Consider the following 15,217-nt stretch of genomic DNA (forward strand, 5'->3'; position numbering starts at 1 on the left):
TGAAAGAATTAAGTGTGGAGGAGTGTTTTTTCTTTGGTTTCCTTCCTTTCTCCCTCCCACCTTTTCTTATCCCTCCCTCCTTTTCTCCCTTCCTTTCTTTAATGGAAAAGACTTGCATGAATATATTTACCATGGAGGAAGAAGCAGTAGAGAGAGGCAGAGGTTGAAGAGGGGAGTGGGATCTGAGCACAGGTGGAGAGATTAGCTTTGAACTGATGAAGGCATCTTAAGCTTGGTTGTCTAGGAGATTTGGTATAGATGTCAGTGTTTGTTGGTAGGAGGTAGGAAGTTGAAATCATTCAGCCCTCATAGTTTAATCTCTGTGAAAAACAGAAGTCACTCTGAACAGGGGGTAGTTTTGGAAAATTAGTAAGATGGGAGCAGGAGAGGGAGGTGACCAGGGACATGGACTGAGACAAAGGGTTGTCAGGTATTGAGGTCCAGCTGAGGTCAGAGACCATACATTGTCATGGCCCCAAATTCATACCCAGCATGATGGCACTTGGGACGTGTTAAAAAAATTTTGTGTAATGAACGAATAAATATGGTTGTGTGATTTTTCTCTGGCAGTACTCTGCAGCCCAGTGATGGAGTGGAAAAGGGCAGGGCGGTGGTCAGCAGAGCCAAAGGCGGGGTTTGAGAGCAGGTATTGTGAAAGGAGGGTGCTGATGAAATAGTGGTTTATATGATGATCTTGAACTTAGTGTGGAAAGAAAAGGAAGTGTCAAATTGTAAGGAAAGGGTCAAAAGCTCTTGTGACCAAAGAAGAAGAAAAGAAACCATATAAAACATGATTATAATAGACTACATTAAAATGAAAATTTATAAATTATTAAAAACACCAGAAATAAAATACTTTGAAACTAGAAATAATGGTTGCACAACATTGTGAATGTACTAAATGCCGCTGAATTGTACACTTTAAAATGTAACTTTAGCCTGGTTGGTGTGGCTCAGTGGATTGAGTGTCATCCCATGGACTGAGAGGTCTGGGTTCTATTCCTGGTCAGGGCACATGCCCGGGTCGTAGGCTCGATCCCCAGTAGGTGGCATGCAGGAGGCAGCTGATTGATGTTTCTCTTTCACATTGATGTTTCTTTCTCTCTCTAAAAAATCAATAAAAATATATTTAAAACAAATAAAATGAAATGTAACTTTATGTGATATGAATTTGACCTCAGTAAAAAGAAAAAAAAGAACTAGAAACAAATTCAGAAACAACGAAGTGGGAAAAATATTTGCAAAATATGATAAAGGACTAATTTCTTTACTACATAAAAATCTCTTAGAGTACATTAAGAAAATAACATGTGGATCCTTAGAAAGAAAATACCTACTAAGAAGGGCTCCTAGTGGCTAACTGGGCTCAAATTAAAACAAAAACAACAACCCCATAACCTTGCAGCCATTTCTACATGGGACCTCTGGTGCAAACTGCACGTCAGGGAGAAGCCTGCACTGAACTACCTGTCTCTGCACTGAACTGCCTGTCTGCACTGTGTTCCTGCCCTCTCAGCCAGCCCTTTGAAGCAGTTTCTGGAATCCGATTTAAACCAATAGAACTGAGGCTTTCCCCATCCAATTGGAGCTGCACAACTATACCCTCCCCATCAGCTTCTTCACCAACCAATCAGTGTGGCTCCATTCTGACCAATCAAAATAGTGTCTTTTGGACCAATCAGATTGTGAGAATTTGGAGACCTCATTTGTGTGAGGACAAACCAATCAGGGACCGTGGCTGGGACTTCTGTCTATATAAGTTAGGTCCCCTCTGGCTGCTCTGAAAGTGCACATTCCCTTTCCACTGAAGACTGTGTTTCCCTGGCTGGAGCTCAAGCACAAGATGCCTCCTCGGAGCAGAGCGGAGCAGAACAGCATCAAACAGATCAGTGAGGAACAGAGGAAAGCTGTCTAGCCCAAGAGGGGCCTGGCCTGGCCTGAAGGCTACCTCATGACGTTTTCACAGCTGTGCTGTATCACAATTGAGCTGTTTTGCACTGAATAAAATTTCCCTTTTCACCGCACCCCAAATTGGGGATTCCTGTTGGCACTGAATTGGCGCCAGTGACCACCCAGTAAATCCCTTTCATCCTCACTCCTAAACAACAACAACAAAAAAACTAGGAGGATGTCACATGTCACCTGTTTGACTGGTGGTGATCAAAAAGATGCTCATTATATATATATTTTTTCCTTTATTGATTTTAGAGAGAGAGAGGAAGTGAAAGGGAGAGAGAGAAACATCGATGAGAGAGAACATCAATTGGCCACCTCACGCATGCCCCCCACTGGGGGTCAGGCCCACAATCTGGGCATGTGTCCTGGCCGGGAATCAAACCGGCGACCTCTTGATGCATGGGTCGATGCTCAACCACTGAGCCACACCGGCTGGATGATGCTCATTATATTTAACCCACCAACTCTGCTTTTAAGAATTTGCACAGATATACTTTACATGGGCAAAAGGACATATCTTCAAATTAGCAAGAGTGGACATCCTTCATGTCCACTGAAAGGAAACTGGTAAAATTAAATGACATCTAGGAAATGGAAAGTTATGCAACTCTTTAAAAGAATAAGGTAGATTTATATGCATTGTGAAAAGAATGCTCTCCTAGCTACATTATTTAAAGAAAAAAGCAAGGTGTAGAAGAGTGTTTTCATAGTATGCCACTAGCTGTATTTAAAATAAGGGGGAAGTATAGTCATATGCGTATGACTGAGTTTGAAGAATATCTTCAGAAGAATACTCAAAGAACTGGTGAGAGTGGTTGCCACTGGGAATGAGAAATGGAAGCTGGAATCAGAGGCAGAAGGGAGCCTTCTTATCATTGTTTACTGTTTGAATTTTTTTTCTTTAAACCATGAGCATGTTTTTACTTCCTTAAAATTATGAAAAGCTAAAAGAAAAAAGGCATTGTTCTTCAAAGTGTGTGCTAATTCAAAATCCAGGTTGCATGGATTCTTTCTGGGACTACTGAGTTGGAATCTGGGAAGGCAGAACCTGGGACTCTGTGTCTTTATCTTGCATTCCAGAGAAATCTGATTCTCCTGAAAAAGTTTGAGATCCCTGGGCCAAGAGCTCTGAGGGATGCTGGCTGTTCCTCTATGTGACAAAGACCTGGTGTGTGCAGGGTAGGCTGCTACTATGGAGGGGTAAGCAAGGTCATTGGCATTTTGGCAGCCCGCAAAGCCTGTGGGTAAATAATGATATAATTAGATGTCATGGGCTGTAACAGGCTTGTATAGGCTACCTTACCAGCCTCATTTAGTGCTACTTTGCCTGTGGCTGTCTTTGCCACAGTCCCTCTGGCCTTTTAGTCCCTGAAATGTTCCTTTCTGCCTTTGCACTTGGTGTTGCTCTTTCCTGGAATGTTGGAACTCCTCCTTGTTTCAGTTCTGTTCAAAGGTCACTTCCTCCAAGAAAATCTTCCCCAAACCCCAGCCTAGGTCAGAACTCCCTGTCACATGTTCTTGTTGCTCTCCTTTGAAGGATAGATATTGTAATTAAATAACTAGGGAATGACTAAATGTTTGTTTTGGTCACTGCAATGTCCCCGTACTATGCCTGGCATATAATAGGGACTTAAAATCAAGACTGTTAATGGAATGAATGAATAAGCCTTAAAGAGGAAGAGGAGGGAGAGTCTGGGCTACAGGAGTGGGAGTAGGTGGTAGAGGTGAGGAATGTCAGTGGAGTTACTAACTCCCTCCAGCTCAGCCTCGGGCTTTGGCCAAACCTCAGGGAGTCTCTGATGACCATCAAGGAGCAGCAGTTGGATGTAGCTACTTGGACTTGCCCAGTCGCATGGCTCTCTTTGGCTGTTTAAAGCCCTGGCTTCTTTGTTTAAATGTAAGGACCAGGCCCCGTGGAGATGTTGTGTGACTTCTGTCTGGTGAGACTGCAGCTGGGGTCCCTCTGAGCCCCAGGAATGGACTACTTGGTTGACCATCAGGAGCAGTGGAAACAAATACACTAGGTCAGAACAGGTCACCATGCGGTCATGTGTTGGGGTCACAACAAGGAAGAGTCTACACTTTATTGCTTTTCCAAACTCTGCCCTTGACTGTGGACTGCCTAAATTAAGTTTCAGTGTTTACCTTGGAACACAAGTACAACCCAGTCATTCAATAAACGTTAGTTGACAGCCTGTGGGCCTGGTGCCATGTAAGTACACAGGAGAGATTAGGTTCTCATCCACAAGCTAACACAGGGATGAGCACATGCCTCAAACTCTACACAGAAAACACATACACTCACGCCTATGAAAAGGTTTATTCTTTATGCTCAGAAACAAAGAAGTGGCCTCGCCCCCCCGAAGGGTCTCAGCTTGAAGGAATGGGAGGCAGATAGTGACAGGAGGGAGTGTTGGTGTGAGGTTGAACGTGCAAGTTCTTCCTCCCCCCTTTTCCTACTATCACTCCTCTTTTCAGAGTCCCCCTCCAAGAAATGTAGGTATGAACACGGCTGACCACCCATTGTGGGGTTGGGGAAGCACAGCTGTAGTCAAAAAAGTAATGCCCAAGTTTGACAAGAGATGGGTCCAGTGCATATCTGGTGGGGGTGGGAGAGGGAGGGACGGAAGGGATTGGTTGAGGAAGCTGCTGGGTGGAGGGGAAGGGAAGAGAGGCTGGGACCCACTTCCATGACAGTGGAGGTCTTGGTCCTGCCCCTACCTCTCCCAGCACCATCCACTCCCATCTTCCAGCCCCCCTTCCTAGCAGAACTGGTCGTCGTAGTCGTCATCCTTCATCCCCTTCAGCCGAAGCCGGGCAAAGTCCTCAAATACGATGTCATCATCTGTGACATAGCTTGGCGGTGGAAAGAAGGGGGTGAGGCGAGGGCTTTAGACCCTCTTCTCAACTTCCCACTCCCCTCCAGAGACCGAGGTATTAGAGGGGCATGGGATTGGAGATATTTGCAGGAAGGGACTAAGAAGTGGCAGCTCACAAGGCTATCACTTTGATTTGATGATTCAACCATCCCTCCGCCAAAAGAGGAAAAAATGGGATAGAGCGCAGATATGAAATTACAGGAATCTCTGTCTAAGGGTCAAAGGCAGGAAGGGAAGGGATGAGGCTCTTACTTGGTATCAAATTCAATGAGGTTGGTGTCCACAGGGGCATCTGTTTCAGGAGCAGCTGAGGGGAGGAGGAAAGTGGGTGCGTGGGTGGGTGGAAGGACCAGCTTTTCTCCACTGGCCTGACTTCAGGCCCTCCCTTTGGGGTCTTGGGGTGGGTGGCATGCTTACCTGACTGGGGCCTGGGGAGAGTGATGTGGTCATGGGGCTTGGGGTGCATAAGAACAAAAGGCAGCTCCACGGAGACATCCCTGGGGAGGGAGAGAGGCACCATGAAGAGATGATGACAATGCAGAGCTGGAAGACACCCCTACAAGCCCCACCCTAGGCTGTCCCAACACACTCACCCACCGCGAGACACCACCAGCTTCACCTTGACCCTGTAGGATACCAGGATCCCCAGCACCTCCTTGTTGGCACCCTCTTTCACACTGCAATTGTGGGGAGGAGCAGGATCATGGTCCATTGCCCTGACCTCAGCCCACTCTTAGGGCTCCCATCCAGACCCTGGGCAGGACCACAAATTTACACCAGCTCCCAGGGCTCCAGCAGCACAGGCTGTGCTGTCAAAGTCAAGTGCCCCATGACAGTCCTCTGCACAGAGCCCTCCTGTGGCTTCCCATCTCTCTCACTATTAGAGCTGAAGTCCTGGTGACCTAACAGTCCTGCCCTGGCTTGCTCTCCATTAGCCCTCCGACCCCACCTACTACTCTTGTCCTTGTTCATTCTCACCATGCTGGTATCTAGGCCTGCTTTGTGTGGTCATACAGCGTGTATCCCGCACAAAGGCACCAGTGGGGGTGAAGTTCAGCCCTTACTCCAGGGCTGCTCCTGTCCAAAGGCACAATGGCACCACGAACTCCCTGACACCTGCCCGGTTCACCGCTGGGGCTGTGTTTGCGCCTTTCTCTGCCTGGAACACTCTCCCTGCATGTCTGCATCGCATACTTCCTTTGGGGTCCTTACTCAAAATTCACCTCTGGATTACATCTTCCCTAGCCACCTTATTCAAAGTTAACACGCCCTGGCCCTCTCTGCACTTTCTCCCTTCTCTGCCTTGCTTTTTCTCCTAAATAGTTGTCACTAAACATGCTATATATCTAATTTGTCCATCCTCCCTCCCCTAGAATGTAGGCTTTTTGTCTCTTCTGTTCACTGACAGAGCCCTGGCATCTAGGACAGAACCTGGCACACAGCTGGTACTGAATGACTGTCTCCCGGGCTGCAGAGTTCCCTGCCCTGTATTCAGCCCGACCCTCACATGGTGCTGGAAGCCAGGTTGGTGTCCTCGTGCTTGAGCTTCCCATCCAGGGCAAGACCACGCTTCTCCCGGTTGTCGCTGAGCAGCGGGGTTACAGTGTACACCTTGCAGAACGTGGAACTGGGAGATATCTGGTCACTGGAGGGTGTGGGGACAAAAGAACAAGACTATTGGATGTGCCAGGCTGGGCAAGGGGGGCTCCTAGCCCCATCACCAGCCCCTTCTCTCTTTGGGCACAGGTCACAAGGAAGTAGGTTTCGGCTCAACCTGCTCAAGAAAATTAACAGCTCAGAGCCACCTGACTGGAGGGCATGCCCTTGAAAGTGGAGATAGTTTGGGAAGAATTCCACCCCCACCTCACATTCTCCCGGGCCTACTCTTGTCCCTTGAGGTTGGGACCCAGGGCTGTTCTGATACTCACTCTTGTTCTATCTGAGCCACGGGACACTTGTACTGGGCAGTGCTGAAGAGGCAGATGTCGGCATACTGTCTCACTGTGGGGCGGGGTGAGGTCAAGCAGCTCTGCTTGGAGTGAAGACTGCCGCCCCCTCCTGATCACATGGCAAGGGCCCCAGGCCCCGGGCCCACACCACTCCACCCACTGGCCCTCCCTGTGGAAGTCAACACCTGGTCTGTATCTTATTCTGCGTCAGCCTCAATTCTCTGAGCCCTGGTGGGTCTCACAGGCTGAGATCATGCCAGAAGCCACATGTGTAGCAACTCCCTCCCCCAAGACCCCATTCCAACCCCCACCTCCTACCAGAGACTCTGATCTTCTTGACAGTCTTGGTGGAGTTGTTGGTGACGTGAACATTGACATTGAGGGGCTCCCCGTGGTAGTACAACTTTTGAGGGGGGAAAGGTCAAATTAATTTGTTCTGTTTTCACTGGTCCTATTATCAGTTTGCCTCGAAACAGACCCATTGCTTGGCCTCTTCCCTCTAAGCAAGCCCATGACAACCCCCCACAGCTAGCTAAAGCAGCCTTCTTTAAAAATGTCATCTTGAGATGTGGCTTCACCCCTCCCCCAGGGTCTGGCCTGCACTGTAGTGCCTGCGTCACCCTCTCACACCCCACCTCCTTGTCCAGGGAGGCCTCAAGGTGCAGGGACCGGTCAGACATGAGGAAGTGGCGCGTGGTTTCAGCTGAAGGCTGGGGGCCGGGTTTCTCTGGGGCAAACTGCACCTTTCGGATCACCAGACGCACAGAGTTCCTGGGGGTGAGGGGTTATTTCTTAGATACCCAAACACCCACTCCCACCTCCCACAGGGGTTGGGCTCCTGGGAGCCGGATGGAATGGGCAAACCACAGAGAGGTGGCTTCTGTCACCTTTTGTGGCTTTTCTCTTCTAGTGATTTGGCACAGAAGGCTCGAATCTCAAAGTCTACCCCGCAGGCCTTGGGAAGGGGAGAAAAGGTCAGGTCTTACACAAGGCCCCTGCCGCTACCACCACCCCCTTCCTTCCTTCTCCCTTCTGTCCCGGGCAGGCACTCTTGCCCAGTTCTGGTCTGAGGAGCATAGAGTCCTGCCCCCTTCCTCTGCCTGCTCAAGACCTGGCACCTGACAGGCTTCATCCTGGCTGTGCAATGTGAACCCTTATACCCAGGTACATACAGGTCAAGAGCAAGAAGCATGGTCACATGTGAGCAGTGACTGCCCCATATACACCCCCTGTCCACTGGGAACATAATCCTACCTTCATCCCAGCCTGGCTTCTCGACAGCCCATCCCCATCTCATGTGCCTGCTGGACCCTACTCTGCCCCAAGCCCTCAGAACCATTGCTCCAGTACCTTTCCTGTGTCCTCTGGGCCTGGCTGCAGGGTGACCGAGCAGGGCAGATTCTGGGGTATCTGTGGCAGAGGAAAAGGGAGACTTCAATTCCTCTGGAAGCCCCCAAGTCTTCCTCCCGATCTCAATTTAAGAGGCTGGAGAAGAAGTCCTGGGGATTAGAAAGGAACAAGGAAGAGGCCCCGGGAAGAATGCAGAGAAGCAAAGGCTTCCTGAATGCAGGGTGACCCTGGAGGGAGGTGGGTCTAGGGTCCCTCCTTACTGTTTCTTCCAGATCTGCCCATAACTGGTGCTTCACACCCCAAACACAGTCCCAGACCCCATGCCCTGAGGAGGGTGGGGGGCATCCTCACTGTGAAAAAAAAGGGGTGGGCATGCTGGCCCAGCTTCCTCAGCAGCCGGTCCTGCAGGCGGGTGGGGGGCCGGGGTGGGTTGGGCATTGGGGGGAAGGCCTGGTAGGTGGCGATGAACAGGTCTTTGCGGAAGGACAAGCCCAGCACATCCAGGTCTTCACGGCCATAGCGGAAAGCGCAGGTGAGGGTCACAAACACTGGCAAGGGAGGGCAAGGTGGGGTAGTCAGGAGCTCCCCTTCTCTAATACCCCCAGTACTAGCTGCAGCTGCTTCTCGGCAGCATAAGAGTTGTCTCAATCCTACACCTGATTTCCGCCTCAGCCCTCCATCTCTCTGGGGCCCCTCTCAATGCCAGCCCATTTCGCTTCCCTGCCTCCCCACCTCCCCTTGAATCCCTGGAGTTGGGGGCCAGTACCTTTGCGATCCTTCAAGTAGTCAGGGTCCACAAGCACCACACCATCTAGGAAAGGGACACATGAACTGATTTCCCGTCAGGACCTCTCCTCATTTCCTGGGCCCAGGAACTTCTCCTCTTGGGGGACAAGATGCCCCTTTCTGGGCTCACTTACCTACAGGATCCACTTTGTCCAGGTGATCTATAAAGTCCCGCTTGCCCAAATACACAGTGAGCTGAGGATGGAGAGGGGTCACAGGGAAGACCGGGTCGAGGGTGGTAGGGCATCAGAGCTGCCCTGGCCCTGGTCTTCCCAGGCTGGGGTGTCCAGGAGTTTTTCCTGGTTTCCTCCCAGTAGGGCTGGAAGGGGAGGGTGGTGGGGCTTCAAAGACCACTCAACTTTGAGGCTTTTTAGCTCCTCCCTAATATCTTTTACCACCTCTGACCACCAACTGCATGTGTGTGTGTGTGTGTGAGGGGGACCTGCGGTTTATGGGTCACAGCCAGTTAGAGGGGCTCTGGGGTAAACAGGGCACAGCCTGGGGGTTGTTAACTGTTCCCAGCCCCAGGCACCCTGGGTTGGTTCCTAAGAGGGCCATAGGCATGGGCTTCTGGCTCCTTCCCCTTGCTCTTGCATAGGGACCCAGGCCTGTCCCCACCCAGCCCTGTGGCTGGCTCAGGCAGAGCAGTCTTTGTGGCAAGGGGCTTCTGGAAGGAAGGAAGTTGGCTTTTAGCTGTCACAGGAAGTGGGCAGCCAGGGGTTGGGGATTGTCTAGGGGCAGGCTGGGCTTTGTAAGGGTCCAGGGAGGGTTAGGAAGAGAAGCACTGTGGGAAACTCACCTTGCAGTTAGGGCTCGACTTCTTGAAGACCCTAACAAAACAGAAAGGGAAACCCCACTGCCTCCCTCAGACTCAGCAGGGACCCCGGTGCCAGGACCTGATCCCTCCCCAGCCCGAGGAGCAAAGCTCCCCCAGGATTCCTGCCTGGAGGCTTTGGGGCTTTGTCCAGCCCTACCCCCTCCCACTTTTTCCCAGAAAGAAAGGTAACTACGGGTTCTTAATATTCCAATCTTGGCAGCCCCTCAAAGATGGTTGTCATGGCAACCCCCCTCCACCCTCATTAGTTCCCCTCCTCCACTGCAATGGCCACTGGTTGCCACAGGAACCACCCTGGCTCTTCTCAGAGGATCTCCCCCAGGGGGACCTAAATGGACAGGTTGCAGTATTGTCTGCAAAAGACCTAACCCCCTTTCCATCTTCTCTGGTCTCAGCTCCAAAGACAGCTGGAGTACTTGAAAGAGTAATGACATCGGCCTCTGTCTCTAAAATGGTTGCTACTATAGGCACCACCTAAGTGTGACCCTACTCCATTAACCTCCAACTCTCTCCATCTCTGATCTCAGCAGCTTAAAAGCCTGTTTGTCTTTCAAGGTCCAGCTCAGATATCACCTCCTTTAAAAGGTGGATCAAGCCCAGATCCTGGTCACTCCTTTTTTCGGGTTCCTGTCACACCTCGTTTATATTTTATTTGTGGTGTGATACCATGCAAGGGCAGTTAGCTGGGTACTGTCTGTTGCACTAGATGGACTGTGAGCGTCAGATGCCTAATTCATTTAGGCATCCCCAGCACAATGCCAGCCACATTACAACGATGCTGCGGCTAACATTTATGGGGTGAATTCTGTACACCTAGCACTGTTTAAAGAGTTTCATATGTATTATCTCATTTAATACTCTTAATAACCCAATGATGGAGGTCCCAATATTCCTATTTTATAGGTGAAGAAACTGAGGCACAGGAGAGGTCAAGTATTTTGCCTAAAGTCATCGTATAAATGGCAGACAAACAGGCAGTCTGGCTCTGAGTCCATGCTCTTATTCAGTAAACTATTAATACTACCCTGCCTCTGTAATTGGCATTAAGTTTGTTGAACTGAAAGGGATTCTCTAATTGCTGAAACAATCTAAGCCTGGACTCTACCCACTGCTGAAAGAGTAGGGAGGTATCTGGTAACTCCAATGCTCTGGCCACTTGTGGGCTTGTTCTTTGCTGTACCACCTCACAATCCACTCTGTCTCAGCAGTGATCCCTGGGTAGGGTCCCCAGATAGGAGAAATGGAAATCTTGTCAACTGGCTCAGCCTTCCTTCAGCCCCACCGCCCACTTCGGCTATAACAACTTCACATGCCCCTTCTTCCCAGAAGGCCAAGCTATCCAAAGGCCATATGGCAAAGGTTATGGAGGTCCCTGGGTAATCCCGCTTTGGTCCATCCTTCCCCCTCCCTAAATCACATAATGGAAATCAGGGGACCTCCCCATACAATAAAGGAGAGTAAACACTGATATGATGGCAGCTAGAATAAGCACCCCTCCTCTCGTCCCAAATTGGGGGCTGATGGCTATGGTATCATCCAGCTCTTCCTCCCCTTTGGTTCTGATTTTCCTCTTTGTTCCAGTGTTTCTTCCTATCAGGATCCCTGGCAGAGGACTGTGACATCCACAATCAATTGGCCAACTGGAGTCTCAGTTTGTGGTAATTGCCCTGGAGCAGCTGCAGGGCACCTGCCCTCTGGATCCTAACCCAGCCAACCTCCTGCCAGGATAGGGAGAAGCAGCATATGTATACTGAGGCTGGCCAAGGAGGTGGAGTATGAGGGTGACCAGGGAAGGGGGGGGCAGAGAAGCAGATGCCCCCTTACACTTCCTGCCATTCTCTTCATTTCCTGTGGCCCAGAATTTGATGGGGGTAGGGAGGAATTGTGCCAAGTCAGCAATCCCCCTTTGGTCCATCCTTCCCCCTCCCTGAACCACATAACGGAAATTAGGGGCCCTCCCTCAAGTCCATGACTTCCCCTTTCTCTGGGTTATTTAACCCAAATCCAGGACACCAATTCTTCCTCTGATCATCTCTCTCCAATATTGGTTGACTTGGTGCCCAGAAACGTGGGTTCTCCTATTCTCTGTGTGGAGAGTAGTGGGGCTGATATGATAATATTTTGCCAAACAAGTGACAGCTTGGGACCAGGCCCCCATTCCTGAATCCCTCAGAATAAAGGCATACAGCCCCATCTTTTCCTGTTTTGCTCCTGCTCCCCAGGGACTCAGGCATTCACCCACTGCCCCCTTGGGGGTGTTGGGTCACAACAGGAAGTGGATTGTGCTAGAGACCAAAAAAGAGAACTCTGGGGTGCCATTGTAAGGAAGGAGCCTCGATTGCACATAAAATATCCGGGGAGTGGATGGCGTGCCCAGGGCAGATACCTCCTGTCCTCACCCACGGGAAGAGAGTTAAGGCCCAGACTCAGAGAGGGTCACCAGGCACTCTGCTCTCTCAAGATGAGGCTGTTGCTCCTAGCAACCCCAGGGAAGGAAGAAGTTTGGAAGCGGAGCTACCCGGCCCTTGGGACAGGTGGGGGCAGCCCCACTGCCTGTGGGGTATTAACAGGAGACTTTCTAGTGGCTAAGCACGAGTCTATGGGGGATCCCCCTTCCGGCATCCAGCCTGCCCATACCCAACCCCTCGGGACCAGCCACCTGCTCTTCCTTCCTCCGCCCCTGCATCACAGCCTGCACGGGAGAACCCAGTCGTCCAGCCCCCACATCCCTGCGTGAGCCCAGACGCCGGATTCCTGATCCCCTTCATTACTCGCTTTCTGCAGGGACCTTGACACGCATCCCCTCATCCTCGAAGACCTAGGCGTGCGGCCCCACATAGCTGCCCCCAGAGACCCAGGCGTCCGGCTCCCGATTCCCTCCCCAGTGTCCTTGTCTGGAGACCGTCCCGGCACCCGCCCGGAGCCGCCGCCCAAGTCCCGCCGCGTAGCCCCACCTCCCTTACCTAGTCCCGGGTTTCTCCCCCATGGTGCGCGAGCCCGCCGCCCGCCCGGTTCACGGCTCGCTCGCAGCCTCCCAGTCCGCTGCCAGGTCCCTGCTCCTCCCCACGCCACTGCGCACGCGCGCCCTAGGCGCTTTCTCCTCTTTCCCCTCCCCTCGAGGCCCCTCTTATCCCCGCCCCCTCTCCCCCCGATCCTGGGGAACCAGGGCCAGAAGCGTCAGCCCGGATCGCGCGCGCCGCGGTGCAGCCCGCCCTCCTCTCACAGGCACTAACAGTGATTGGCTCCGCCCCCGCCCCGCCCCGGTCTCATCGCTCCCGGGGATCCCTCCCAATTTTCTGTGCTTCCCGCCCATCTCTCCGCCCCTCCTCACCCCTTTACTTAGGAACTTATTAGGTCCCCTTAAAAGAAGGCGCCCGCCTTCCGGGAGATTAGAGCCCTCTGATTGGCTTCCTGCATCCAGAACCCTGCAGGGGTCCCCTCCCCTTTGTTTGCTTTTTCTGTGGCGGTGGAGGCGACGGCGTGGTGGTGTTGGGGGACTGTAGAATGAGCTCAAGTACTGTCTGGGACGGAGGGTGAGTGGGTGCACACGTGGGTGAGCAGTTCCAATTGAGGGATGCTTGCTTTGGTTCGCACTGCTCATCCGCGCACCCCAGTACTTGCAGCCTTGGCCAACCCTCCCGCTTCTTTATTGTTGTGTGTCTGCTCCCCCTGGTGTCTATCTTTTATCTTTGCAGGGTTACTTTGCTTAATTTCTCTGACTACTCATCTCCTCTATCCACTCATTGCAGCTAACATTCATCCATCTATCCATGCCAATTTTGTGCCAGTCACTATGCCAGGGCGATGGGGACACAGACATGAGTTAACATGGGCTTTGCCTTCCTACTATACTTGAGGAACACGTAAATAAGTGTGATCCCAGGAGTGCTGTAATGGAGTTATGACTCAGAAGACAAAGCATCTGTACGCATTTTTGCTGGGGTGGAGGTGGAGGGAGGGCAAGCTGTCCAGAAGAGGGAACATTTGAGGACAATCTTTCTGAATGGTGGGCAGATGTTGAGAAAGGATATTCCAAATACAGAGAAAGGCAAGACACATCCTGTTCTGAAGTGTTTGTGGGGGTAAGACAGCAGGAGAGATAGGCTGATGAGGAAGATTGGAGCAGAATGTGAAGAATTTTGTATAGCAGGTAAAGGAATGAGACTCTTCTCTGGAGGAGGAAACATTGATCCGGTAGTGTTTTTTAAGCAAGAGTGGTATGATGAGATTTTTCTTTTAGGAAGATAATTCTGGGCAACGTGGAGGGTGGAGAGAGTGGGGCAAGGCTGTGGTATTCTAAAACTAGTCAAGGGGAGATGATGAACCATAGAGTGGAAGAAAGAAGTGAGGCCAGGCTGAAGAGTTATTTCTAGAGCAAAATGGACTGGATTTAGGGAGGATGATAGATGACTGACATTTCAGATTTAAGGAGCTACAGTATTTCTTCTCCCATCTCTTTTTCCATCCTCCCCCTCTATTCCCCAAAAGAACCAACGTCACACTCCCCCCTCCACTTTTGTATGCAACAAAAATAATACACACACAGACAGTTTCTGAGATCATATTTAAGGTTCAAGCACAGGACTTGCCCACCAGCTGTCATCTCCACACCCTTCAGTTCTATCACCATCTTCTAAGTTTACTCTTCATCTCTTTCAAGATTTAAACATTTCTTTTAATATTTTTTTCTTTATTGAAATTAGAGAGAAAGGAAGGGAGTGAGAGAGAGATAGAAACATCGATGAGAGAGAGCATCGACTGGCTACCTCCTGCATGCCCCCAAGTCGGGATTGGGCCCACAACCTGGGCATGTGCCCTGACCGGGAATTAAACCTGGAGACCGTATGGGGCAACGCTCAACCAGTGAGCCACACTGGCTGGGCTAAACATTTCTTTTAGACTCATCAATCACTTTTGTCAAAGGGTCATGACCAGAAGGTAATTAGACCTTTTTTTTTTTTTTTATCCTCACCCGAGGACATTTTTTAGATAGAGCGGGAGGGAGAGAGAGGAAGAGAGAGAGAGAGAAACATCGACGTGAAAGGGACACATCGAGTGGCCGCCACCCGCACGACCAACCAGGGCCAGGGACAAACTGCAACCGAGGTACGTGCCCTTAGCGGGAACCGAACCCGGGTCTCTCTGTACCGCAGGCCGACACTCCAACCGCTGAGCCAAACCGGCCAGGGTGGTAATTAGACCTTTGTTGGTACATATCTAAAGTGCTTCTGGAACCGAAAGGTGAGTGGTCTGCATGGAATGAAAAGATACTAATAGAAAGACAACTTTAGAAAGATATTAAAGGCCAGAAAGAATTGAAAAGATATACCCTATTCTAGGTAAGAAAAATCATTATCATACAGATGTCATTTTTCACCCTGGCCAGTGTGGCTCAGTTGATTGGAGCATTGTCTCATAAAGCAAAAGTCGCTGGTTCCATTCCCGGTCAAGGCACATGACTA

The 15,217-nt window shown here is 50.8% G+C and overlaps 1 protein-coding gene across 2 annotated transcripts; it reads right to left on the reverse strand.

Moving 5' to 3' along the window:
- Positions 1–4,257: 4,257 nt before the first annotated feature.
- ARRB2 (arrestin beta 2) lies at positions 4,258–12,832 on the reverse strand. Of its 2 annotated transcripts, XM_036268357.1 has the most exons (15): positions 12,719–12,830; positions 9,720–9,750; positions 9,055–9,115; positions 8,901–8,945; positions 8,486–8,682; positions 8,135–8,194; positions 7,672–7,739; positions 7,420–7,555; positions 7,103–7,187; positions 6,764–6,836; positions 6,343–6,480; positions 5,429–5,512; positions 5,253–5,332; positions 5,088–5,142; positions 4,258–4,812 (listed from the first exon to the last, which is right to left on the reverse strand). In XM_036268357.1, the coding sequence occupies exons 1-15, from the start codon at positions 12,739–12,741 to the stop codon at positions 4,719–4,721; spliced, it is 1,230 nt and encodes a 409-aa protein (XP_036124250.1). In that variant the 5' UTR covers positions 12,742–12,830; the 3' UTR covers positions 4,258–4,718. The 2 variants fall into 2 exon arrangements, with proteins under 2 accessions (XP_036124250.1, XP_036124251.1); XM_036268358.1 differs by lacking the exon at positions 9,720–9,750 and having other exon boundaries at positions 4,269–4,812; positions 12,719–12,832.
- Positions 12,833–15,217: the final 2,385 nt, after the last annotated feature.

This window comes from Molossus molossus, unplaced genomic scaffold (assembly GCF_014108415.1).
Source record: "Molossus molossus isolate mMolMol1 unplaced genomic scaffold, mMolMol1.p scaffold_m16_p_19, whole genome shotgun sequence".
Classification (NCBI taxonomy): Eukaryota; Metazoa; Chordata; class Mammalia; order Chiroptera; family Molossidae; genus Molossus; species Molossus molossus.